Source organism: Astyanax mexicanus, chromosome 3, assembly GCF_023375975.1.
Source record: "Astyanax mexicanus isolate ESR-SI-001 chromosome 3, AstMex3_surface, whole genome shotgun sequence".
NCBI lineage: Eukaryota > Metazoa > Chordata > Actinopteri > Characiformes > Acestrorhamphidae > Astyanax > Astyanax mexicanus.
The window spans coordinates 50,593,970-50,621,841 of NC_064410.1; the positions used below are offsets into that span (position 1 = coordinate 50,593,970).

General features: G+C 37.8%; 2 protein-coding genes across 3 annotated transcripts in view; one reads left to right on the forward strand and one right to left on the reverse strand.

The window, feature by feature from the left end:
* The window catches only part of rad21b (RAD21 cohesin complex component b), a 634,821-nt gene that overhangs the window by 285,930 nt on the left and 321,019 nt on the right, over nt 1–27,872 (reverse strand). The window lies entirely within an intron of this gene.
* The window catches only part of LOC103038962 (uncharacterized), a 59,881-nt gene continuing 34,667 nt past the window's right edge, over nt 2,659–27,872 (forward strand). For both annotated transcript variants that reach the window (XM_022683292.2, XM_007245692.4), the window contains exons 1-31: nt 2,659–2,838; nt 5,307–5,417; nt 5,545–5,613; nt 5,889–5,913; nt 6,328–6,345; nt 6,551–6,616; nt 6,698–6,834; nt 7,659–7,769; nt 7,848–7,905; nt 7,991–8,038; nt 8,132–8,200; nt 9,374–9,513; nt 10,152–10,280; nt 10,493–10,550; nt 10,947–11,027; nt 11,424–11,470; nt 11,771–11,839; nt 12,021–12,045; nt 12,700–12,711; nt 13,428–13,505; nt 13,644–13,783; nt 13,877–13,981; nt 14,057–14,114; nt 14,277–14,327; nt 16,630–16,692; nt 17,266–17,405; nt 17,491–17,595; nt 21,030–21,081; nt 21,447–21,527; nt 21,646–22,149; nt 22,333–22,404. In XM_022683292.2, coding sequence (XP_022539013.2) covers nt 5,337–5,417; nt 5,545–5,613; nt 5,889–5,913; nt 6,328–6,345; nt 6,551–6,616; nt 6,698–6,834; nt 7,659–7,769; nt 7,848–7,905; nt 7,991–8,038; nt 8,132–8,200; nt 9,374–9,513; nt 10,152–10,280; nt 10,493–10,550; nt 10,947–11,027; nt 11,424–11,470; nt 11,771–11,839; nt 12,021–12,045; nt 12,700–12,711; nt 13,428–13,505; nt 13,644–13,783; nt 13,877–13,981; nt 14,057–14,114; nt 14,277–14,327; nt 16,630–16,692; nt 17,266–17,405; nt 17,491–17,595; nt 21,030–21,081; nt 21,447–21,527; nt 21,646–22,149; nt 22,333–22,404 — 2,692 coding nt within the window. In that variant the 5' untranslated portion in view covers nt 2,659–2,838; nt 5,307–5,336. The remainder of the gene's footprint in view (nt 2,839–5,306; nt 5,418–5,544; nt 5,614–5,888; nt 5,914–6,327; nt 6,346–6,550; nt 6,617–6,697; nt 6,835–7,658; nt 7,770–7,847; nt 7,906–7,990; nt 8,039–8,131; nt 8,201–9,373; nt 9,514–10,151; nt 10,281–10,492; nt 10,551–10,946; nt 11,028–11,423; nt 11,471–11,770; nt 11,840–12,020; nt 12,046–12,699; nt 12,712–13,427; nt 13,506–13,643; nt 13,784–13,876; nt 13,982–14,056; nt 14,115–14,276; nt 14,328–16,629; nt 16,693–17,265; nt 17,406–17,490; nt 17,596–21,029; nt 21,082–21,446; nt 21,528–21,645; nt 22,150–22,332; nt 22,405–27,872) is intronic.

Below are 27,872 nucleotides of genomic sequence, written 5' to 3' on the forward strand. Positions count from 1 at the left end.
CAATTAAACAACACTGCGTTAACAAAAATATTAAAGCATCTGCTTACTTATTATTTCTTCCAAAATCCAAAAATCAATATTCAGTAACAAGAGCATTAGTGAGGTCAGAATGCTGGATAATCACCAGCCCAACCCATCCCCAACTTCTCAACTCATTCCACAGAAAATAGCTCTACTGCTCCAGAGCTCAGACCTGGAGTGCTTAATACACCTTTCTGTCTACTGACAACATAGACAACACCTATTTTGTTTTATAGGAAACAAAATACCACTTAAATGCAAAAAGAGGCAGAAAAAGTCTTCTTAGGCGTAGGTGAATTTAAATTCTCATAGCTTTTAAAAAATAAATTAAAAGATTTGTAATTCTTTTGATTTGAAGTCATGTTCCCAGGTTAATTATTTTATATTCTTACTTTTTCCTGTCATGCATGCACCCTTTCTGTGATTTTTATTGAAAACTGGTATTTAATGAAAACATTGACACAATACATATATTTAGGTTTTCTAAAATAATTTTAATTACCTTGAGACAATATGGAAAATATTCAGTGAAATTAATATTATTAATTGCTGAACATTCAGCAAAACTGTGAAGTTTGTAACTTTCTTAAACAGGGTGTTAGTCCCAGGGTGATGTCGTGTCTAGTGTGACATAGGTGGTGGCTTCCCAAAAAGGAATTTCTATTAAGTTCACTGAGCATGCAATTAACAAAGTATACTAAGAATTAAAAGATAGATGAGAATCAAAGTTCTAAAAGAAAGGAGAAGACAGGTTTACTTAGCAGATAGTTTCATTCTTACAAAGTTGGTTAATTTTCCAAAGTCTTCTGATTCACAGAGACAACAACACAAAATTTTAAACACGAAGAGTTACACAAGAGTTGGGCAACCATAAATGGGCTGGTGGGGCTTTTTTCCTTCGTTTTTTGTATTTAATTGTTTCCAAATAAGGTCAGATTCCATTCCAGACCGGTCACTCTAACCGTTATCTATACATTTCTCATGGGAGGACAGGTACAATCCTTCTTGCTAACAAGATGTTGGCTAGCTCACACGGTGGAAACTCCTGAAGGTATTAGAGCTTGCTTTGGAGAGAGAGTTTTCTGATTTCCCTTTCACCTGTTGTAGAGTTAAAGACCATTTATATATTTTATGCATCCCACAGTTGGAAACAATAAACATGATTCTCTAGATCTCTTACACTTCACACTGTTTCCAAACATGCACAGTCCATTCCACAACATTTTGATTGGATTAAGGTCAGGACTTTGACCTGGCTATTCCAAACATTAACTTTATTTTTCCTTAACCATTCTTTGGTAGAACAACTTAAGTGCTTAGGGTCATTGTCTTGCTGCATGACCCAGAAACTCAGTTTATGGAAAGATGTCCTGACATTTTCCTTTAGAATTCTTTGAGATAATTTAGAATTGATGGCTCCATCAATGCACAACCTGGCCATGCACACCATTGTTGTTCAGTCTTCACATGGTTGACCAGGCCTGCCCTGTGTCCCTACCTCTCTCCCTTTCAGGGTGGTAAGCTCACATGTATATAGATAGTCTATAAGTCACAAATATGGAAACAATTAACGGGCCATAAGAACGGTATGACACATGGGAGACCACCCAGGAGAAAAAACACTTGAAAAAATACAAATATACCAGTATTATATACCAGTACTTAATCTGTCTGACTCTGAATTTGAGGAGTCCAAGATTTTTAGGGATGGTTTTGTGACCTTTCTAATCTGATGGGCATTAACAACTATTTTTCTGTCTTTTTCGGGCCCCAGGAATCTCCTTTGTTTGTGCCATGATACACTTCCACAAACGTGTTGTGAGGAGCAGAATTTGATAAATCCCCTATCTTTAACTAAAACAGACTCTGCCCACTCACACCTGACTGTCATCCTATTGACTGAAAACACTTGAACACTTTTTTCCCTTGCTTATTTTCCTCAATAAATAAATGACCAAGTATAATGTTTTATATCTTTTTACTCTTTCCTTATCTACTTTTAGTACATCTGTTTTAGGAAAATCTGATTATGTTTTAGGTCATATTTATTAGCAAAAAAAGGGAAATAGAAGCTTATAGGCAGAGCTGAACACAGTATGTATTTTTTTTTTAATATGAAGAATGGCAGAAAAATAAACTGTTGATGGGGACAAAAGTTGTGAGTCTCTGATAAATCACTGTATTGATTTACACATAACTTGTAACTTAATATGTAATATGTACTGTATGTAAACTTAATTATCTAAGAAATGATCTAGTTGCCGTCTTGCAAATAGTGATCCCCAGTCTTTGCAAAATCTTAGCCTGTGACTTTTCAGAAGTTGTCTAGTGTATGGTTTGCATAAGTAAGGTTACAAAGCATTTGTACTTTGTTACTTCTGCCAAAAACACCATATAACAGAACGAGGAGAGCAGAGCTGTGTGTGTATGTGTGTGTGTGAGAGAGAGAGAGAGAGAGAGAGAGAGAGAGAGAGAGAGAGAGAGAGAGAGAGAGAGACCACAAAAAGAGAGTAGATAAGTATCCTGGTCAGGAAGTCTGGTTGAACACAAAGTAGAAAGTTTAGGGTAAAGTTTGCGGCTGCGTGCTGCCGTGCCCATCAATCACGTGACCTGCCCTTCCTTTAAAAGCGGCGGCCTGAACAAAGGGGCTGCGTCTCTCAGCGTGAGCTTAGCTCAGCGTGAGTACAGTCCATGGAGTTTACTAAGAGTTTATTCGGGTTGAGTGTCAGTGTTTATATAGCTATTTAAGCGGCGTAATTAACTTTTCTTCTCAGTGGTGACTAATGGCTTTGGACGACGAGACGGTTCAGTAGCTGGGTATGTGCTGCAGTTAACCTTATTTAACGTTATTAACTAACGGTCATTTATATTTAAATTGACTAGCCCGCTAAGCTAGGCTAGCTATTAGCTAGATAGTTAGCTAAAAATCTAGTTAAATAAACTTGTAGTAAACTAACTAAGTTAGTTAACTTAGATAGTTAGCCCTGAAAGGGGTTGCCACCTTTCTGAAATGAAAACGCCCACCTCGTTTCGACTCCTGTGTGGCAGGAGGGTTTTTTGCAGCTGTTTTTAATAAAGGGATAGTTAGGAAAGCAATTAGTCTAATACTTAAAACTTGCCTTTTTCCCCAATGAAAACATTCACTGACCAAGTGCAGGTAATTCAGTCTTACATAAAATCTGTTTGTTTAGTGTGCAACAATTAATTAACTTTTAAAATATAACAACCAAAACAAATAGAGAACTTAATGTAGTTAACATTTTAAGTGCATAACAATAGGGACACTCCTTTAACTATGGGGACACTTTTACCTAAAGAGGACAAAATAGAAAAAAAACACTTGTAAACATATTTGCTTTATTAATAATAATAATAATCATAATAATAACCTAACACTGTATTCCTAAAAAAAGTATTTAACATTTTAACACAAAATTTGCAGAAAGCTCCACAAAGGTATTTATACGTAATGCTATGTATAAACGTTTTCTCTTAACATATAATTACATTTATTTTATGTTAATCGAGTATTATTTATTTTTAAGTCAAATATAGTAGTTGACTAATTCAACTTTGACAACAATTCATTAAACCACAATAGTCTAGTAAAATAAGCTATGCCCCATGCATTGATGACATTATTTTCCACACTGTATGTATGTAACGTTAAATGAGGAGATGATTGCTTGGGGTGTGAGGAACTGTGACTCACGTTTGGGTCAGTGTTGACAAATCGGATACCACATTGATTCAATACGGGACGCAACATTTAATTGCCAAATAAGTGACGATTCCATATTTTACGGGACAGCTTTAAAAGAATCACCAGACCAGAGAGAAGCTAAGCCTGACTATCCCTCTCCCCTTTTTTTCCACTGTTTTCCTTGTTAGGCTGGTAAAAATAATCCTATTAATTACATGCCTTGTGATTAATTGATCAATATTAATCACATTTAATCATATTAATCCTCAATTTTTCCTGAGGAGCAAATTAACAAATAATTGGCATATACTTAAAAGGTCCCTGTAATGAACATCTGTCAGTAACAGGTGCTGTAAATACTTTTATCTGTATCTTTTTTACAACACTAGACCAATTATTCTAGTTTATTTACCTGAAAATTACAGAAAAAAATATAAAAGATAGTATTTTAGTGCTTTAGTTTAATTTTTATGCTTTATATCATACACTCCCTCCCCTTAATGTTCTGAAGGCATGAGCCTTTATGTTCACCTCATTTTAACCCTCTATGGCATGGTGTTTCATGAACCGTTGTTTTGGTTACTGCACTGTCCCTTCTAATATTTCAATGTTTTTTTTAATAAAATGTCACAAAGTACATCACTGTCCTATAAAATTAGGGGTAGATGTTGTTGACAGTTTTTCTATGGGTGGAGCCATGCACAAAATGTAGTTTTTATTAAAATCTTTTTATTATGATTCCTCTGGGTGAAATCATGCGTGACTATGGGTTATCTTACCACAGCTACCAGCGTATTTATTTGATGTGCTCCAGCAGTATTAGCAGAGTAGAACTCTCAGATCATCAGGAACTGGTCAGTTATTGCTGCCAAATGTAAAAACTAAACATGGAGAGGGAGCTTTTAGCTACTACAATGCTCTTTTTTTCCCAATTCATTGTTCTTTTACATGTTTTTAATTTTACTTATTTGTTATAATCTTGCTTAAATCATTTATGCTTTATTCTTATTTTAGTTTTTATTTTCATTTGTACTATTATTCTTTTACATGTTTATTTGCCATCTCTTTTGTATTTTCTAACTTGTAAAGCACTTTGAATGACCGTTGTGTATGAAAGGTGCTATATAAATAAACTTGCCTAGCCTTGCTTTGCCTTATTAAGGAAGAAAAAAACAAACCTACATGACCCTGTATGAAAGTGTTTTGCCCACAAAGACCCCACAACAACATCCAAACTTTAGGCCTCACTTTTCTCAGTTATGAACAGCGGTGTTCATAATTCCACCATAAAAAAGACACTGGGCAAAAATGGCCAGCATGGCAAAGTGCCAAGACAAAAAACACTGCTGAACAAAATAAATATTTTAAGGCTCATCTCGATTTTACCCGAAAACATTTCCAAGACTCCCAAAAATTCTCTCCACTTTGTCAGTGGAGAGAATTTTTGGGAGTCTTGGAAATGTTAAACATTTTGGTTGCATTACGTTTGGCACCAAAGTAACTAAATGGATTTTTTAATATATATATAAATATATAAATTGCACATTGTATTGTTTTTCTTTCCCTCCATTTGTGAACACAGATGCTGTAATTTAAAGTAAAAGTACACTAGATGAGCAAGCTGGAAATGTCTCGAAAGGTCCATATGGGTGCCAAAACCAAAATGAAACATGTCAAGTTGATGTGCTGCCAGGTAAGTTCTAACAAGAGGAAGAATTCTTAGTAAACTTCCTTAGATTTGGTATTTGGTGCCTATTTCTTGTAAAAATGCAGATGATGTGTTGTCTTGTTCGTGTTGTTAACATGTCTGTCCTTTACAGAATTGTAATGCACAATATGACACAATCAAGCTCTTTAAAGCACATATCCGGAATTACGGTCATAAACAGGTATTTCAGTACTCATAAAATATTTTGTGATTGTGCAAGAGTTATTGATTTAAAAAGACACATGGATTCATCAAAATGGGTGCAACGCTCAGAGTTATTTAAATTACACCAGATAACAGAAAATGCAGCTATAGTTTGCCCAACAGTTATCACCTTAGCTGCTGAACTGCTAAAAAAAAGAAAATAATATAATTATAATTTATATTATTAGTGAAAAATACCCAAAATAATGCAAACTCACTCAGTGTTGACGTATGTGTTCATTTGGCCCGCAGGAAGTGTCAAGACTTTTTCAGACAGGTATGTTTCAATCCTTCCCACCGTTTCTGTTTAAATTAATTAATTAATTCAAGAAAAGACTCTCAAATGAGTACAGTATAATACATGAAGAGCTGGGTGACAACAGATGTGTTGGCTTAAAATCTAGGGTTTGGATATAAGCTTTTTATTCTTGATTTGAACAGAGAATGGGAACATCAGTGATTTTATACTCTGGTAGAAATGTTTGTAGATAATGTGTCAAACAGTGACTTGTGTGCTCCCTTGGGCCTTGGTCTATCCCATCAACAGCTTTCACGTAAAGGTGAAACTGACTGCCTTCAGGTACAAAAATAGCAGATAATGATGTATAATGTGTAAAACAGTTGGTTTAAAGGGAAAATGGCAGGAAATTTCATGGCAACGTGTTCTAATTTCTTTGGTGTTCTGTTACAGCATTGTATAAAGGACAAGGTAGGAATTAATTCTTGTGTGTGTGTGTCTGTGTGTGTCTGACGTCAGTTCATGTTAACTTGTCAAGGCTAAGAGTTCTCCTATGGACTCAATGCTTTCGACAGACCAATGTTCCAGACTTAAGTCCACATGTTTATTTTCCACATACATTAGCACTCTTGCTGTTGTCTGATTATGTGCTGTTGTCACTTAATTTCTCCTTCAGTTTTTTTCCCCATCTTTGGTGTTCTGGACTACGTGAGAAGCGCTCTTTCAGGAGACCCAGTCATTGGTGAGTGTGTGCATATGTGGAGCTTTTTAAAAAGAATTTTTGACACTCACAAAGTTAATTAACTAAGAAATGTTTGAATAGGTTTGGACATGGTCACATTGTGTATTACTCCAGAGAGGGTTGGCGCCTTTTACCTGTGCCATGTTTGCGAGGAAAGCTTGAAAAATCATGATGTTTTAAAACATCTGTGTTCTGTTGATCATTACTACAAGTACTTGGTAGGTATTTATTTATTTATTTACTTACTTGTATGTTTGTGGAGATATAAGTGACTGTCATTATAGGGTTAACCATTGCTCCAGCATCAACAAACTTAATACAGGGTAAAAATAAACTGTCAAACAAAAAAATAAATCAAACTAATCCAAAAGACCTTCTAAAGAGGAGGAGTAGATTTCTTTATTGATCTCATACACAGCTATGTTCCAGTGTTTTTCCCAGCTGAGCTCTACATAGAGGGGTAAATTCCACTGCCCCTCCTTCTTTTACATGCAATGTTACCATGATTTATTTCCAAACCATTCATAATTAATAAAATATTTCTAAACCAGCTAATTAAAAAAGTTGGACCCGTTTTCAGTTTCTTGGGCCCTACCCAGATGTTTTGAGTGGAGCCTCCTGTCAGTGTTGGGTTTTAAATTTCTCATGTTTTATAATTGACATCTATGACTGTATGGATAACAGGTGATATACGTGTTTAAGCTCTGTAGGGTTCAGGGCAGCCAAAATAGCAGACCTCGTGCTCTGTTGTGCTTACTGTACTGTGTCTTAATACTCAAAATTGTACCAGCATTTCCCTTAATTGAAGCAACTGTTTTTATTCTTGGTAAATGTTATTAATAGTAATATAGTATTTTTGAGGTATAGGGCCTGCAACAAATAGTACTTGAAATTACCTCATGTCTATAGAATTCCAATTTATATTTTTATGATTTCAAAATTAAATAAAATAATATAATTGAAAAATTAATAAAGTCCATCAAAATGAGTATTGTGCTCATGTCACCTATATGATAGTTTGTTCTTTTTGTCTGTGGTTTAGGCGCACAGGAATCCGGAGTTGCTGCGGTTTGCCTGGTTCACGAATTCTTTTTCTTATCTGCAATGCAGTGCTAAGAAAGAACACCTCACCAACGGTGCTGGTACCCTAAGGGTAAAAACAACCTCAAACTGTATAGATATGGAAGGTTTTACCAATTTATCTGTGTTTGAGAATGTTGTGTGTTTATAGGTTTTAGAGCTGCCTAAGGTGATGCTGGAGACAGGCAAAGAAATGGCCTATCATCAAGGTAATATGAAGCTTTCTCGTTGTTGGTTTTATTTCACGAGGCCAAAAAAGCACACTGAACAAACTTTTGTTCCATTTTTCTGTAGTCATGAACATGTTCTCCAAAACGAAGAAAGTGATAGAACTTGTCCGAGGTAAGAGCTTTTATTTTCGTCAACTTTGAGTTCGGTGCCTGCCTGTGGATGTTTATTATATTTCTGTTAGTTTTGTTTTTCTGTACTATGCAGCTAACCGACCTCAGAGGAAAACAATTCAGGCCTACATCACTGACCCTGCCAGAACTAACCCTTTACTTGGTGAGATGCATTTAAATATTTTTCTTTTAATCTAATAAATTTGGATGATTTTCTGATGAGCTTGTCTCTAAAATGACTGACTGTAGTAGTTGGTTACTTTTGCTAGGGTGTGGATGGGGGACTTTTGATTGCTAAACCTTGCCTACACCTTTATTTGCCCTGATTCCATGTTTAAGTGGATTTTGTGGACACAATTGCATACAATTACTTTCATGCTGTATCCACATTTTGAACCAGTGCAGCTCAACAATTACATAAAGTAAATGTACTATTATTCAGGACACATTTTTAGTAGTAAATAGGGCTGCACCATGTCTGATTTTGGTGTTCACTTGCACAATATTCACATTGCAGGATGCTACATGTATTTATCTATTTTGCTGCTTATTTTGTAAGAGTGTGGGGACATGAAGTTGGCCAGACTCAACCTCTCTCCACACACACTACTTAACTCTAACTCTTACTATAAAGGCAGTGTGGTGTATTAAAATGGTAAAACACTGTATTCCATATGAAAATCTATAAGGTCTGTCTGTACAAGAAGAATACTGGGTCATTCGGTTTGTTGGAGTACTGGGTTTGCCTGGAGTGAGGGTCCTGGGGTAGATGTTGGAATGTGGGCCAAGGGCCAAAAAACACCCCTCATCTGTTTGTACTTTAAACTTCTGGACTTATGCCTGGAACATATGTCCTTTTATGGTAAAGAGATATGTGATATGCCTTGGTCTAATGTATAAAACTCTGGTAGCACGAAAGAGAGAGAGAGATTTTTGGACACCTCAGATCGGGAACTTTTTCTCTCTCCACTGTAACTTCTGGAAAACCTGTTATAATAAAACCTAACCTGATTGATAAAAATAGAAGACAGTGTGTTAAGTCTCATTTCTTCAAGAATCATCCTTCAAGAGAAGACACCACAGCAGTATGTTCTTTGGAATGTACAACCAAACTGCAGAGGAAGTAGTTAAAGCATTTAATATCTCAACATGAGGCTTTTCCTTAAACATAATGTGCAAAATGTGCTCCAATTGGGCTACAATCTGATCTTGGTGTGTTTTAATCTAGATCACAGTTGGTTAAGTTACCATGCATAGGCCTACAGTGGGCATTTGAACTAACAATGTGCATTGGCTGAGGACTGGCTAATGATTTGTTTTTGTTTCCCTCCCCCAGGCCTGAACTTCCTTCTTGAGTTCTCTTGTCCGGACAGTGAGTGGCATTGTGGGTATCTCTGTACACTGTGCAGGCAGAAAGTATCAGCCATCGACTGCATCTCTCATTGCATCAGCTTTGATCATATTTATTGGTACATGGTGAGTGTTTGAGTGCATAACACAATTCTAGGATGAATAGTTAAGAAGTAGAGCCTAGTCTGTTAGGAGCAGTGTTCATTTTGACGACAAATTTTAATTAAGTTTTAGTCATAGTCTTGTGACGAAAATAGCATTTAGTCTGTAATATTGTTAGTTTGAATGTGAAATATATTTATACTTATATATGATTTTAATTTATGTTATTATTGTAGGTATGTGACTATAAATATTTTACATTTAAAATTTTGTTCTAGAAATCAGGTTATAAAACATTTGAATGGTTAAATTATACCTTTGCTAAAGTAGTAGTGATTTGGATCTCTTCCTAACTGGTCCCTACCTTTCACAAAACTAAATCAGTTCTGATTGGATGTCGTCCCTGCCACACAGATTCGTCTTTTTATTCGATGACAAAAATGTCATTAAATTCATCTCGTTTTTATTTTTTTAATGCTGTTTTTATTTAGTTGTTTTGTCTTAAAGTTTTCGAAGTCAGTTTTTGTCAACAAAGCTTTTTTTCATCAACAAAATTAACACTGATTAAGAGTTTATCAAGAGATACAAATTGGTTCTTACCATTTACCTGTACCCAGTTTAGACTGCACTGACCGTGTCTTTTTTTTTTGCCCATATTTTAGGAAGCTGCTCACCCAGCAACACTGCAATGCCCTAAGAGTAGTTATACTAACTACTCTTTCAGTTTCAACCAGAAGATCCTTTACTTTGCCAATCAAGCACAGAAACATCACCCTCCTGGAATAGTAGAGGTGGTATTCTTCTCTTGCTGATTTACTTCAAACTTTGAGAAATATCTAAATGCTAGACATTTGAATGTATATTCTAATGTACGTCTGTACCATGACATTGTTAAATTCATATTTGGCTCTTTAGGGGGTCTCTTTATTAAAAGCACTTACAGGGTTAAATGTGGCAACAGATTTGTTACCAAACAGGTTTCTCTTGGCTTTTTTTTTATCAGAGTGTGCGTCTGGATCTTTCGGCCTTTAAAGAGGTGGACTCCTCCAGCTATGCGAATGGTGAGACCACCTTCCTTAAATCAATATTTTATGTCTTTTGTTATTTAGAAACTCTAAGAGGCAGATAACGATGGAAAGTAACTGTTAGTAGGACATTTGAATATACACTGTTGGATAAATGGCCTAAAAACCATAACATGAATTAATACTACTACACATAGTCTAACACTGGAAGATCATAGAATGTTTAAGGCCTGGCTATGCAGACATGCACAGACAGTATAGAGCCAGAACACCTGATACTAAACATATCAACATAAGAGGGCTTAGTTGTCATTTGTTGTGTTTTGTATGAGGATGTGTGGACATTGCCATTATCAGCTTTGTGTTCTTTTACGTATTCATAAAACTGTCTCTTGTTTAAATTATTTGACCCTGTACTCTGTGTTATTGTAGCTCTGAACAAGTTGCAACAGCTGAGACGAGAAAAGAATCAAAAAGAGTTCCAAGCAAGTGTTGTACCTGGAACACAAATCTGTAAGCCTCTCACGCTTTACATCTCATTTGACTTCTGAAATTATCATTTTTATTATTTTATTTTTATTTTTTGCCCCTCAAATATGATTCTGGGGTGAGATTCTAGTTATTTAAGTTGATACACAAGCTACTCATTGAAATCTTCTACTTGAGCACATACAAATAAAACACAACACCAATACCACAGTTGTGCTGCTAGTTCTGAAAGTTGACTTAAGCCTAATCAGGATGTCCAAGTGGGAGAGAGGGTCAGATAAATCGTACTAAGTGAGGAAATGAGTGCTGAGAAAGTGTTATGGATACATTAACATACGAATGGTAGTGTTTTATGGGGTACTGTAAGTGTTTTAACCTTTTGTTGTGTTTCTTTTTTTTATCCCTTCTTAAACTCTGTAGGCTCACCTGCTCAGACTGGAAGCTCGTGTCCACTTATTCTGTGTGTGGTAGGTGGAAGACTGTAAAATAATGCAAGGGTTAAAATAGAATTGTTTTTGAACACTTCTTTTAACAGAGCTTTGTGTTCAAGCATAGTTCTTCACTGCAAGGCATTATGAGCTTAGCTGCTTCCTGTGAGTCACACACAGGGCTTATGTACATTTCAGCGAAAATGAAACTGACAGTTCCAGTACATTCAGTAAAATGAAACCATCACACTGAGGAGTGGAGGCTTAGTGCCTCTGCTGCTTGATATGATTAAATGCTTGCTTTGTATAATTAGATTTTTTTTTTCTTTCTTTTTGCAGGAATGTAACCAGAAATTCTCCTTAATATCTGATTACGAAAGACATATTAATGAAAGTCAACACAAACAGGTTGGTTTTAGTAAGACACTAAATGTACTCTTAGAGTAGTTTATTCAATAAATGTGTAGTAAATAAATCTAATCTGTACATAGCTGTGGTTGTATGCAGATGTGAATTTCACACACATAAATAACTACTTTGCCTTCACACAGACAACCAATGCTGTTTTGTTTTATTTGAAAAATTGCAGAAACTCGCTGAGCTGTTTGAACCAGGTAATTTTTTAAATATTTAAATGTGAAGAGAAATGTCATCCATGTAATATATTATATGCAATGTGTTTCCAGGATGGATTTATTATTATTATTATTATTATTATTATTATTATTATTATTATTATTATTATTATAAATAATAATAATAATAATAATAAATAATATTGTTAATATTTTGATTCAACTTGATTGTGAAAAAATGTATGGATAAGCTAGGGAGGTCTGGTCAGGTTGACCTGTCTCCTGAAGTAACTCAAGGCTTGTAACTTGATCTCATTGGATACAATAAATACAAATCGAAGGAGCTATATAATGAAAGAAAAGGTGGATTTTAAAGCACCACCTGTGTTCCAGCCCTTCTAGCTTTGTTCAACCCTTTTTTTAACTGTATAAAACCTTGTGAGTTTGTTCTGCTAAATCATAAGACTTTGGGGACCTGAACAAACTTTGTAAGATCTAAACTTTCTGCTAAATGAACCTGTCTTCTCCTTTCTTTAAAAAGTTTGATTCTTGTCTCTTTTAAACTTAGAACTAACAGGCACGGCACATACCACATTTACTCTTAAATAATTAGTATTTTTTTGTTTGTTTAATTTTGTATTTGTCGTTATTCATCATTATTTACTAACTGATTGTTTCTTTATTTTTCTACAGCCCAGTATAGTGGTACGTATTTCCTTTAGTAACATGAAAAAAAAAAACCTTTGCAAAAAACTGCACAATAATGCTTTTACTCTCTGCATTCAGTGAAAACACACATGATTTATTGAGCACACAAGCCCAGAGCAGTTGGCAGCCAGTAATGTGGTGCCTATTAGATAATGAGGGTTAAGGCTTTGCTCACTTGGCAAAACCCTGATATAGACCCCACAAGCCTTTTATTATTAATAATATTATCAAGACTTTTAAAATAATAAACACCTGAGACAGTGCTGACTCTTCATGAATGATCCTGTGGTGAATGTGGTTCAGTGTTCTGCCCACTAAACCATCATTGGCTTCAAATTAGTATCGCAATTAATTTAACTGTTTACTTTTAGTCAACATTCTTTTAATGATTAAAACGACATATTTGATTGGTACAAATTGCTCTGATTGCTCACTATTTGGGTTCCATTTGTTGCTTGCATGTAACAGAGAAAGAAAAGATCAGGCTCAGAATTAGTTTGAAATCAATTTCCAGTGTTGAAGAAACCACCTTAAAAGTATTAACACATGGGCAGAAGTATGAGAGTATATAGGATTGTAGGAGTATTAATAAATCTACATTTTACACCTGTACAGATTGTCACTGGTCTTTTGCACACTTGTGCATTCACATGCACCTGTTCACTGTCTTCACAATCTCCCTCTAGCCATCATCTTTCTGTTTTGTTGACTAGGATTTGTCACTGAGATCAAATTGTATCAGTACCTATGGTCTCGCCACAGGAAGAATTTGTCATCGCCCCCATTGATTGGTGAGAAGTACTATGTACTATGTAGTATTATGAAAGTCCTGAATTCCTAAAATGTTAATGTTAAAATCCTCCAACGTTAGCTTTTCTTTTTCTAATTGTTTTCTCACATTGACTCTAATGTTTTTTTTGTGATTTCAGGTCTGCAACTTTTCACAGTACTTGTGGACAGGAGTCAGTACTCAAGCACAGAAATCTATCTGTGCCATGCGTGTGAGATCAACATCTCAACATCTGCTTCCTCTCATCTCACCTCCATGCAACACTATTTCAATGTTTTTGTAAGCAACTTTATTTTTGTTTTTATTTGCTTGTAGTGTAGTAAATGCATGTGTTTAATATATTTGAATATGTATTCTGAATAAATTTACTAGGCACACTCAAAACCGGATCTAGTGTTCCTTGGTTCTCAAAATTTGAACCAGATCACAGAGCTTGCTCAAGAAGAAGAACTGAAGCAAGGAAAGCCCATACTGCAGGTAAAAGTTTCTAAGGGAAATGGTAATGCTGTTTGCACACATAATTAAACACTTACATTGATTTCTCTTTTTCAGGTGTGTGAGGTTCCAAATCATCTGTGCAGGATATTCAAGAACTTGTCTTATGAGAGAAGTAAGGCTAATAAATTCTGTTTGCAACAAAGGTCTTGTATATGTATTGATAATTTTACAAAAGGGGAGAAGAATCATTACTAGTAGATATTTCTGTTGGACAAAATTATAAAATATTTGTTGTATGTAATGAATTTGTTTTTCCTTCCCTTATTCTCACTAGTCATGGCAACAATTGAGGAGCAGTATTCAGAGATGAGCAAATGTGCTGGAGGTTTGTATTCCTGTTTTGAGTTAAAATACATCCTCCTTTTTTTTTCTTTTTTTTTTTTGGCACCCCTCATCACTTTAAAAATGCAGTAGTAGATCACATCACGTAGTTGTCGTGGTAAAAATCTATCCATCAAATATATAAGTTGGAGCCTTTGACTAACATTTTATTAAGCGCAAAAGAGAGCTTAGAACTGATCGCAGGCAGAGAAAACTGGGTTATACAGGTCCTTCTCAAAAAATTAGCATATTGTGACAGTTCATTCTTTTGCATAATGAAATGATAAAAATTACTTTCATATATTTTAGATTCATTGCACACCAACTAAAATATTTCAGGTATTTTATTATTTAATACTGATGAATTTGGCATACAGCTCATGAAAACCCAAAATTCCTATCTCACAAAAATACCATATCATGAAAAGGTTCTCTAAATGAGCTATGAACCTAATCATCTGAATCAACGAATTAACTCATAACACCTGCAAAAGATTCCTGAGGCTTTTAAAAACTCCCAGCCTGGTTCATTACTCAAAACCGCAAACATGGGTAAGACTGCCGACCTGACTGCTGTCCAGAAGGCCATCATTGACCCTCAAGCAAGAGGGTAAGACACAAAGAAATTTCTGAACGAATAGGCTGTTCCCAGAGTGCTGTATCAAGGCACCTCAGTGGGAAGTCTGTGGGAAGGAAAAAGTATGGCAGAAAACGCTGCACAACGAGAAGAGGTGACCGGACCCTGAAGAAGATTGTGGAGAAGGGCCGATTCCAGACCTTGGGGGACCTGCGGAAGCAGTGTACTGAGTCTGGAGTAGAAACATCCAGAGCCACGGTGCACAGGCATGTGCAGGAAATGGGCTACAGGTGCCGCATTCCCCAGGTCAAGCCACTTTTAAACCAGAAACAGCAGCAGAAGCGCCTGACCTGGGCTACAGAGAAGCAGCACTGGACTGTTGCTCAATTTTTGCATGTCATTCAGAAATCAAGGTGCCAGAGTCTGGAGGAAGACTGGGGAGAAGGAAATACCAAAATGCCTGAAGTCCAGTGTCAAGTACCCACAGTCAGGGATGGTCTGGGTGCCATGTCAGCTGCTGGTGTTGGTCCACTGGGTTTTATTAAGGGCAGGGTCAATGCAGATAGCTATCAGGAGATTTTGGAGCACTTCATGCTTCCGTCTGCTGAAAAGCTTTATGGAGATGAAGATTTCATTTTTCAGCACGACCTGGCACCTGCTCACAGTGCCAAAACCAGTGGTAAATGGTTTACTGACCATGGTATTACTGTGCTCAATTGGCCTGCCAACTCTCCTGACCTGAACCCCATAGAGAATCTGTGGGATATTGTAAATAGAAAGTTGAGAGACGCAGGACCCAACACTCTGGATAAGCTTAAGGCCACTATCGAAGCATCCTGGGCCTCCATAACACTTCAGCAGTGCCACAGGCTGATTGCCTCCATGCCACGCCGCATTGAAGCAGTCATTTCTGCAAAAGGATTCCCGACCAAGTATTGAGTGCATAACTGAACATAATTAGACATTTTATTAAAAATGCTAAGCTAAGCATTTATGTTGCCTTCACAGAGTATAATTCAATCTCCTCTGCATTTCAGGACCGGCTTCGGTCGCAGTTTCTGTAGATAGGTTGATGTGTTAAGCTGATAATATTTTCACTGTTCGACTATTGTTATGGTCATATACTGTTGGACTGGAACTCTTTACCACACCTCAGTCCTGCATGTTTGTTTTATGGCGAAGAATGAAGACTCGAGATCAAAAGTGAGGTTCAAACACTCAAGTTTATTGACAAGCGCCAGGAGAATTTACTCTCCGAGAGCGATCAGCATACCCCAGTGAAATTCTGACCCCTGTTTTATATGTGGTGCAAATTCTGCATCCTAATGTGTTTGTGCTTCCAGAACATGTTACATAGAGTCGGCATTTTGCATTGTCTTTATCTCGTTGAGCTGGGTCTCTTCTGGTATCCAGCGATAACATCGTCTGAAGGAGCGAACTTCTGCTTTTTAAAAGCTGAAGAGGAACTGGTTTCAGTTGGTTTGTGAAAGCAACTCTGGCTGACCATTTTGACGTCAGTGTGGCCTTTAGAGCAGGATTGAATATTTAGCCTGTAAAGCAGAAAAAATATGATTCATTCAATATTTTAGCTAATGACTCGGAATGAATGTGATTTAACTTGTTATATAAACAAAGTAAGATGGGAAATAGCATGTAGCATAACATCTAACATAGAATATAAAATCCACAAAACACAATATATTTTTTTTATTCTCCTGTTCTTTTACAGTTCAGAAGCGCGTGACTCTACAGTCATATGTCAAAAGTCCCGACAGGAAATCTCCGCTAGTGGGTGAGTACAGGTGCAGGGCACATTGTGATATCGGAAACTTTGTCGCATTATAACCCTAGTTCTTCAGCACAAATGTTGGCATGATCATACTTTTTTAAATATGTAGGGTTTGTGAGTTTGTATCTTGCAAACTTCACACATTTGTGGAAAGTATTTTGAATAAAAGAGATAGAAAATCTAATGTAAGACACATAGCCGTATTGTCAGAAGCTCTCAACACACACACACGCACACACGGGACCCTATGCTATATATGTCCGAAAAAGGGCAGCTAAAATGAGCACACAGGCGTAAGACCTCAGCACTCAGCAAAGCACATACACACATTCAGGTGACAACATGTGAGCGGGTACTGGAGTCTTTTTAAAAACACAAAACATACCGTGTGTGTGTCCGTCCGTTCGTCCCATTGTTGGCAATGTATTAAACTGTATCTAGTTATTGTAAAGAATTAAGAAACGTTCTTATATTAATTTAAAACTATGTGCAATTATGCTGATGGTGCTTAATGTTCAGTTGTTTATATATAAATTAATGTTGCAATATCTCCCCCCCCCCCCCACCTTAAACCAGGTCTGCAGTGCCTGGTGAAGTACAGTACAACACAGCCTGTTCCAAAATATGGTTACCTTTGTTTGCTGTGTGAAAGGAAACTTTCTGAAATGCTTGTCATTAACCACATGTTGAGCTACTCTCATATAGTTGCCTACCTCGTAAGTATTGTAACAAACATTCAGAATTCAAATTAAGACTTTCCTAATGTGAAATTCTAAACTGGCTTGTTGTGATGTTTCACAGAATGTTGCCCACCCTGGTTCCCTGCGCAAGGATGATCAGGATATGTCGCTGATTGTAGATCTAGCCCGGCAGGCAGAGGCAGTGAGTGCTGGAGCGTCTATGCAGGTATATATCCAGATATGTTGTTGTAGTAATCCTGCAGATAAAATAAATTGTCTTCACTGCATAATAATAATGCATTCATTGGCTCATATTTATCAAGGTTTGGTATACTTCTGATTCTGCTCACAGCACCAAAGTGTTGTATACTTCTTTTTGATGCAACTTCAATCTTCCATCTTGAAATTGTATTTCTAAAGAGCAATGTGTTGTGCCAAATACGACAGATATGGAGAGGAAACCTCGCTATCGCTGACCTAATAAGTCTAAGTTTACTAAGCATGCAACTGTATAAAGTAAAGCAGAAAATAAGACAGACGAAAATCAATCTGTTTAAAGAAAGGAGAAGACAGGTTTATTTCGTAGTTTCAATCTCACAAGATGGGTCAGGAACCAAAAGTATTCTGAGAAACAAAGACAAAAGTCACAACTTTTATACAGGTAAAAATGGGTCGGACATTCTCGGTGGGATTGCATATAGGTGGGGCGTCAAGCTCCACATTTTTTTTGTTATATAATCTTTTCTTTTTTTTTGACCCAGGAAAGCATCCAGGTCCGTTGACCTTTTTATCACACAACTGTGCAACAGGCGAATCCTCCTATAAGATAACAGCAGTCTCTAACAAGCTTTTGGCTCGGTTACTTGGGAAAGTTGCAGCTCCCCCTGATGTATCGTAGAGAGTTTGGTGCTTTCTTTACTGTTAGTGTAAGTTTGCCTACTGCCATCTGTATAAACCATCACCTTCTAGCTAATTATGTCTGCACCTGTCCTTACATCACTCTTCTCAGGCCCAGCACCTTCTTACACACACACATACAGCAACAAGTGTTCAGAGAAAGAACAAGCGCAGGCCCTGGTTCAGAGCAATGCTGCTCTTACAAGAATTTGTGTAGCTATATAAAGGCCCACACCTGTCTGGTCATATCATCTGCTGTTTAACCTCTTAAGCTCCAAGCCTATTTTGACCAATTTCCGCCTGAAATTACATACTCACATTTGAAGGCTTATCACTCCAATATTAAATAATTCAGAGTCAATTGTATGAATTAATGTTACTTAGAAGCCTTTACACAATTCATTTAAGACACTTTAATTATTCAATTGAACATATAATGGCCAAAATATGGTAAATACCAGGACAATTTTAAGGCGCTTTTCAGATTTTCTATTTTTTTTTTATTTGCAGACATATAAAATTAACTATTTATATGGAACAAGGGTTTTGGTAGCTCTACATTTTGCTATAATGTGTTTACAATCATCATATAAAATTATAAACTGCTGCCTCTTACTGGTTAGATTTTATTGTGATCTGAAGCAGTAATGGTATTTTCTTTCTCCAAATAAAAACTACCACTTTAATAACTCATTTTGCATTAATAAGGCTGTTTTTGAATGGTCTACTCCTATACAAACAGAAAACCGCAGTGTCTCTTTAACAGAGCGCTTTCAGCAGAGTGGGAAGTCTCTGAGAGAGATTATCTGTCGCCAAGCAGCCTCCACCCCCCCCTTCAGCTGGCTGAATTCGACACCTGATTGGCTGACATACCTCATTTGCATACCGTCAGGTCCAGTAGAGTCTGCTGAGTAATCTGACACCGGACACTCGGCGGAGCGTCGAATAAAACGCTTTTAATAAGGAGTTAAATTTCTTTCTGCCTGAAATGATGTCAAGCTCTGGTTGTATATAAAGGGGGATTACAGGAGACTGGATTGATGGATTCTCTTAAGTTTGGACTCGTTTTAAAGGAGGGATCGAGGTGGATGCGCTGGTGGGGGTTGGGGGGGGTGTGTGGTGTGTCCTGAGGTAACCCCAGGACAAAACCCGAGCAGGTTTGAACTGTAAACACGCGCTCCAATGTGCTCTTTCAGCTCTAATTCAGGAACCGTACATCCTACAGTAAAACGGAGTATCCGATCAGATATGGACGTACGATAAACACAAATATGAAAGATATGAATCACATCTTTATGAAACTAGGCATATTTCGCCATAAATGTTTATTTTCTGAAAGGAGATACTGCTAAATAGGCTGGATAACTGAAAAGCAGAGATTCTAAGCTTTAAAATGGTATATTGGGTGTCTATATTGAGCCTATAATTGTTCATAACTATTCATAAACACAGCCAGGGCGTGTTAAGAGGTTAAAAAACAGTTGCATATTTCCGTGTGTCCTTAGTTGTTGAGGAAAAAGAGGTCTAAGAGCTTCATAACTAATTAGACAAATCTCAGACCAACTGCCAATAGCTAGAATGCAGAGTGCACCCGAGTGCTCTGTCCGACTGGCCCTGACTAGGGACCCACCCCCGGCTAAACTCCCAATTAGAGAGGCAGCGCCACACATCTCAATACTGCCAACAGAACAAAGACTTAAATACAGAGATTACAGAAATCAGTTACCCAAATAACACAGAATAATGGTGGGTTTATCAGAAACAGAAGATGATATTTTCAAATCTTGTCCAGTTCCCTGACACAGGTCCTAAAGGAGTATGACCTTTTGGTTTTGATTTAACACCTGGTGCTGAGTAAGGCTGACAATCGTTCAGCAGTCTAACTTCAAATGATTTAATACATTTTGTTTTCAAAGTAAGACTGCTGATCTTTTATCGCTTAAATCTTTTTGCACAACATTTTTGAAACGTATGTTGGACAGTGACATCTCCAATCTGCTCTCCTCTTGATTTTCTTGCCTGTTTTTTTTTTTTTTTTTTTTTTTTTTTTTTTGCTGTGTATTGTCGCGGTTATTTCACGACTCTTCTAGGCCTCCCAGAAAGGGAAGCCTGGGCTAGCTAAAATGAGCTCTAAAACTTATCTAGTCATGCATCACTACAAAAGTTTCCGATTCTTCCGGCCCCATCTCTTGGCATCATGCCATGTTCCCATTTTTGGAGTTAATCGTGGACAAATCAATATGGTATAGTTTTTTTAAAAACCCTGACCTTTACCTGCCCAGCTTTCCCGTGGGAGAAGACTAACTTTGGGCCTGTTGAGACATCTGGTATGACTAATGAATCTGGACAGCCGTTCTCGGCCCTTATGAAGAGCTTTTCTGGGTACTTTCCAACTATGGCCAGTCATTATCATATATCACAACTGCCTCCCCCTCAGTTCACAGCTGTGCCTGGTACAGACTGGGCCTTACTGAGGAAGAGCAGACAGAGTTTTAACAGAACTCAATGAACTCGTTCATATATGGCCAAATGTACTAATATATGAGCAGTATAACATATATTGATCCCTAATATCTTAATTAGGGCCCCACAGTATTAGAACTTAGCAACAGATGCTGTTTCAATAGTAAAAAAAGTACTATTACTATACAGTGCACTAGTTTGTATGATCTTTTTTCATTCTTAATTCTTCCTTTACTTTTTCTGAAAATAGAACAAAAAATATATGTAGGTAATAGATGTAAATCTCTCCTCTGTCTAAAGGAAGTGGACTTGGATTTTGGAACATTGAATGAGCGCGACACATTTAAGGCTGGTGAGTAGGTTCTATAAATCCTTTTTACAAGTGTTAACCTAATGTCCAGACCTTACAGAGCTTGATTTTCTAAATTGTTATGTTCACCATTATGTTCAAGATTGGCTCTCCAAAGACGTTGATGGGACGAAATGACTGTAGAAACAAACAAAATTAATTAAGGGCTTTTTAACGTGATTCTTGTATAAAATGAAGAAATATAACCTCCACTACTAATTATGCAATCATAAAATTTGTGCATTTGTAAAATGTGTGTACTGGTTAAACTTTTCATAGATTAGGGCCTCAAAGAAAGGAGATGAAGACGAGGCAAAATACTACACAAACATGCAATTCAATTAAATTCTGATTTTGGATGCTTGCAGCTCTGCATGCTTTGCAGTTGGTGGTTAAGAAGAAGGGCCTGAAAGAACTGAAGCTCTCCATAGTTCCAGGGTCCAGGCTGGGTGAGAATTTTTTTGTACATTCTTATTTTCATATGCGTGCATGATTGATGTCTTTAATGCTTGAATTGTCTGTGTGTGTTTGAAATATAATGTAACGTATTTCACTTTTAAATTACAGTGTCCAGTTTGAAGAAACCTTGCCAAAACAATTCTTTGAAGTGTGTCGCTCAAGAAAGCAGCCCTACGTCACTAAACATGAGGCAGATCAACACTGAAGCCTCATGCTCACAAACTTTCACACCCATAACTGGTACAAAAGCTCCTGGCTTAATATCAGAAAACATTGAGCCTCTGAAAACCACATGCGGTTCAGCCTCAACAAACATTCAGCGTGCAGAACCTTTGGTTGTGTCAACATCCTCACAACTTCCTGTAGTGTCATTGAACACCCAGCAGTCTGGCTTGCTGGAAATGAACACCGAACCAGTCAGCCCAGCAATGCCTCCTTACCACAACCCAGTAGAGGCCAAAGAGTTCTGCTCAATGTCAAAGCCTCTTCAAACTCAAAATGTGAGCCTTTCTCAACCGCAGAGCCCACTGGCACAAAATTCTAGGGAACCTGAGGAAACATTGCAAAAACAAACACAGTCTTCCACTTGCTCGAAGAACAAGGCACAAGTTGGTAAGCATGTATTTATGGATATAAAATTTGCCTAATAATGCTGGGGTAGTTGCACTCATGGTTTATGGAAATTTGCTGCACAAGAATCTTCTGTGCACTTTTGTAAATCTGCTTCTTTATGCACTTATCCACATTGTCACTCTCAATGGGCTCCACATCCCCATTTTTTCTTGTTCATCACAGTACCTCAGAGTCCAGCTTCTAGCAATGTTCTGTGGAACTACCTACAGACCACAGTAAGAGAACCAGTAATAGGTAAGTATACCTAAAGGATTTTGTCTTACAACATTTTCTGAATCTTTTTCTACTAACAAACATTAAGCAAATTGAGTTAGGAGATGAATGACTGCAGACAACTTTACTTCTACTGCTCTGTTAATAGTATCATACGAGAGACCAATACTGTCTATGAGAGACTCGTTGCCTAATATTAGTTACAGAATTGTGCATGAATAATGGGTGTTTAATGGAAATGATCAGCTGGCCCGTCCCGTCTATGCATTCTGTCTATGCAACTGCATGCATTTCTAAAGCATGTGTAAGAGTTATCATACAGGATTGTACTGACATTACTGTGGAGAAAGAAGAACTATGCTCAAGACCTGTGAAATGCTGGAAAATTAAAGTCACACTGTCTAGTAGTAGCATTTGGCCAGAAATTACAAAAATGAAGATGATGTTTTCCTTAGAACTGGAGCATCAAAAGGAATTTGAAGTTATTTTAAGGTAGAAATGCTAATGTTTGTAGCTTCGGTCTGGAAGTAAGAGATTAGAAAAGTGTGCTTGATTTAGTTGTCTGAGATGAATTCATCTACTGCTGATTGATAAGGAAAAAGCTGATTAAAGTAACATAATCAGTGCCTCACAATGGGTGTAGTTCATGAGCCAATTGTACATTTCAAAGCCTACCTGTGGCAAATAGAATTGTGTGAATTGTCTGCATTTGTATTTAAGAGACATCCGAATAATAAATTATGTTAGTACTTGTGGTTAAAGTGGCTGTTGACAGTGTATCTACTGCTACCCAGAGTGAGAATAGAGAAGAAAGGTTCAGGGAGATGCAAAAACACAGGCACTAATCTACAGAGATGTGGAAAAGAGTGAAATAAGTAGCTGCCAACACAAGTGAGTACACCTTAGTCAACCTGTCCAAATTATGCCCAGTTGTGGTGTTGTCCATTGTGGGAGTTAGTTTACAGTGCAAAGACCTTTCTCTGCACACTGCATCACCTGTCTGCATTGCCATCACTCCAAAAGCCTCTTCTGAAACTAATGCTAAAGACAAGCAGTTAAAGATCTTTGATCACTGGAACAGTGTCCTGTGGTCCAAAGCGTTTTGGCTCTGATTGTGTCCAGCATGTGTGGCTGCATCCTTGGGAGGAGTACCAAGATGACTGTCCCTTGCCTACAGTCAAGCTTGGAGGTGGTGGTGGCGGCAGCGTCATTGTCTAGCTACAGGTGGGCTGCCGACACTGGGGGGAGAATTCCATTCCAACGTGGACTGTGACATTCTAAAGCAGAGCATGGTCCCCTCCCTTTGGAAACTGGGACACATGGCCGTTTTCCAACACTAACAACCCCAAACACCTAAGATGACAACACACAGCACAATTTGGACATGTTCACATTAATTGTAGTGTGTAGAGTTATTGTTTTTTTAAGGACAGTAAAATCTGGAGTGGTTTGTGTTAAGGCTGCACAATACATCATTTAAGCATACTCAATAGCAATAGTCACAGTGCAGGACGTGCAAGGTCACTTAAGGCATTGAAATGAAACTCGTCATGTTGCAATGATTTATTATTGACACAAGAAGTAGCTACACAGCGTAGTGTCCGTGTAAGTGACGGATACTGCTGTCTGCGTGAGAAGCATGAGGGAAGGGGGGCTGGAGTAAACACAAGATAACCGCATGGCCTTCATTCACATGGCTGGGCACGTGCTTGTAAATGCACATGTTGAAAGCTGTGCATCTCATTCCAGCACAGTTATGTGCAGATATTAGCAGTTACAGCTGAATTTACGCTTTTAAATATTTGCCAAAATTGTTGGATACTATGCAAACAATGAGTGCTCACAATGGGTTAATGTTATAAAATATGGCCTCTGCACTTACCGCAGTCCAATTTTGGATCTGTGGGAAATTATTGGACAGTTGTTAAGATTGCAGACAGACATTTTTAGGATTGTCTTTCTCCAGAATGTGCATTAGCACCAGACTTTGCCTGTGCCAGTATCTGCATCAAAAAGTAGGTGAAGCTGGAGAAGTTAGCAGTTACCAGACTAAAAGCAACTGTAGCCTGCAGATTCACTCCTCAAAGAAGCCCAGTGGACAGCTGAGAAAAGCATCATTTGGGGAAGCACCGCCTTCAGCCAGGAAACACGTCCTTCAGAAAAATTGCAGTGAAAAGAGGTTCCGTTGCTTAAAGCTAAACCCAAGCTGATTTCCTTTGTTTGTTTGTTTTTGTTTGTTTGTGTTTGTTTAGTAATGTCACCAGTGGTATCAGACTCTGAATTGTTATTGGTTCTTCTGTCCTCTGTCCAGAAAAAAAAAAACATAAATAGCGCTTTTCCACCGAAGTGAAACTGCCACCATTCTGATTTACAAACCTATTTTTAAACCGTTCGCTCTGTTTCCACCAACAAAAGTAGGTTCCGGATCCGGACTTTATTTTCCAGCGGGAACCGAAGAATACTAGGTTCTACAGTGTGAAACATGTCCACTGCTGCAGTGCAACGCCCCCTGTTAAAGGCATGTGATGTGACGGTACCACTAAAACTGGTGGAAAAGCAGGCTGGTTCGCCAAAAAGCACCACGGTTTATATAAGCCAGAATGGAACTGGTTCAAGAACCAGAGTTCTTTTGGTGAAAAAGCGCTAAAACTGTTATGTTAAACCCTGTGGCCAAAGGTATATTGATACCTTTTCCATTTAGTTTTTCTGTTATGCCACCATTCTGTCACAATTCTACCCTACAAAAGGTGTCCAGTACAGTAACATGTATAGGAGCAATAGCAGTTAATAAACAAACCAGTGAAATCTCAACCAAGTTCCAAATCACCTTCTGAAAGCACCAGCCAGAGGAATGTTGGCTTGTGTAAAATTGCCAGGCATTGGTTTAGGTGAAATGCTGTTGCACTCTGAAGAAAACAGAAATGTTTTGTGGTTCACTGTTTGCCTAAATGCCCATTGTCGTCTCAAACTCCTGTGCACTTCACAACTGATTTTGGGCTGGTCCCTTTGTTCCAGTGATGGGAAAAGCTTAATGCTACAGTACTGTTGAATAGAACTATTACTGAACTGTGAACCATCATGCCAAAGTGTTGTGGAAAGTGACTGTTTTTAGCGACCCAACATTTAAAGACCTTGTGTGACACTACCAGCAGTAATGTGAAGATGAAGATGAAGAATGAAGAGCTTCAGTGCAGAAAGACACAGCTTTATTTAGTTATTTCCTATGGCCTGGACCCTGATGTTGGCCTCCCATCTAAAGATATCTAACACCAGCTTTTACAGACATGCAGAGATTAGAGATTATCAAAACCAATGGTCTTTTCACAGATTAGTTACAGGATGTATAAAACAGATGGTCCGCTCATAATGGAACAGACCCTAAAGCAGTTTAACCCCTTGACCTTTAAACTATCAACATCCTGCCAGAGGTGTTACAACCCCCTTTATGTTAACCGATTGGTCCAGTAAGTCTAAATAAAAATCAACAAGCAGAGCATCTCCATTGCAAACCTGTAAAGACAGTATTACAATTATTTAAATGATTAACTTCTTACAAACATTCTACAGTACCCAATGATACTGCAGTGAATTCACCTCTAGAAAGGGCTTTTTCCATTGCTTTGACTATGGACGGTATGCAAAAATTATTTGCTGGATTTTCAATGATCTTGAACAGACTGCATTCCAGGCCATTGCTGAATGGAGTGTTCAACATCACTAATGTTACCAGTACTGTGATTGCAGGAGGGGTTGGGAAACGCTTATCTAGTGGAAAGAGTTTACAAAATAGAGGCAGTTCTAGCAGTAAATGGTGGACAGCGCCCTATTAATTGATTACTGTTATAGAATTAGCTGTTCAGTTAATGTGTGTTAAGCAATCCTTTCCAGACATGCGTGCTGAGTTGAACTAAATTTAGGGTTATGCATATTCCATTCTTGAGTATTATATACTATGACACTAAATACATTTTTCTAACAATGTGATGTTCAAGTGTCCACATACTTTTGGCCACAATTAAGTTCTTAAACAATTAAGTGTGTTGTGTTGTGTTGTGTTGTGTTGTGTTGTGATGTGTTTTTTGTTTTTTTGGTCAAGAGAAATGTTTTTTTTTTTCGCACTTGTTTTTGAGTTCACACTTGACAAACATGTTGTAGTTACTAAACCAAGATTAAGGGTAGAGATATACTTGCTGTTACCTTCGCATTTGTGTGCATGATTGGCTGTCTTGTGTTGTCTGTGTTTGTTTGGAGTGACTTATATTTTCGGCATATGTATTTTCTTTTGAGGTGTATTTTGTACTATGGATGTCTGTCCCTTGTTTGTGAAGAACAATGACCTTTAGCCTAGATGGGTTCATGTGTCCAGGTGAACTATTCTGAGAAGTCCATGTTTATATGTGATTGGAATGTCACATGAGGGGTCAATGCCACTTCTTAAAAAGGTCATGTCTCCATATATGGTGAAGCTATACCTGGGGTGGTTGGAACATAGGGTGGTTTTGTTATGAGAGCTATAGGAGTGACTGTGGAAAGCTATATAAACTGTTTAGACCACGAAACTGGGAGAGAGAGGAGGGACAATCAGATTGGGAAACATCTCTCTCCAAGGCTGGCCTAGGAAGCCTTGAAGATATTGTCTTAGTCTTTGTAATAAATAATTGTATTACACTTAAGGCAATGTCTGCGCTGTCGTCTTCCTCGTCTTCAAGCATCTTCACAGCAAAGAGACAGCGGTAAACGACAGGAGCTTTGGTTGTGCAAGTTACTCATAAATTAGCGTGATGTGTACGCAAGGTGCAGTGCATCACTCAGCAGCATCAAACTGAGGGAAAGTTTTGAGGAGCAGCTGTGTGATGTGTCCACAGCAACAAATATGCTTATTAGAACGGCTGACAAGAAAGCAACATTGTTTTAAAAGTCACATGGAATGTGTACATTGAAATGAAAACAAATCCGAGAGAAACTGAGTGTAGACGATGGGGTGTTTTTGGCCAGGAGTCATCAGGCACCTAAGCTAACCTTTAGAGGACGTCTCCGGTAACGTGTAGCCCATAGGCAAGAATGTGAACAGTTACGTTCACAGCGCTGCCGTTCAACTACGCAAGTACATGGATAGTCCTGGCCTGATAATCACGTTATCGACTTGTGTGCGATGCATAAACATGACGTTGATAACCTTTGATTACCTTATTATTGCTGTTGTTTATTTGCACGTATTTAAGCGGAGACTAGGCACACTGTTCAGCCCTCCCATGAGCTCTAGGGGAGGAGAGGGCGAGTTGTGGAAGGAAATGCAGAGGCCATTGATGGAGTTGATGATGGGTCCTACATTGCCTGAGATGGGCTGTAAAAAGCACCAGGGCCAGTGACCAAGGCAAGGAAGTGTAAACCCGAGGAGGCAGCGCAAGCTGTGAAGAGGGAGTTGTAGCACAGAAACGTGAGAAAAGTGCAAAAATGGGAGGGCAGGACTAGAGTCTGGTGATTCATGG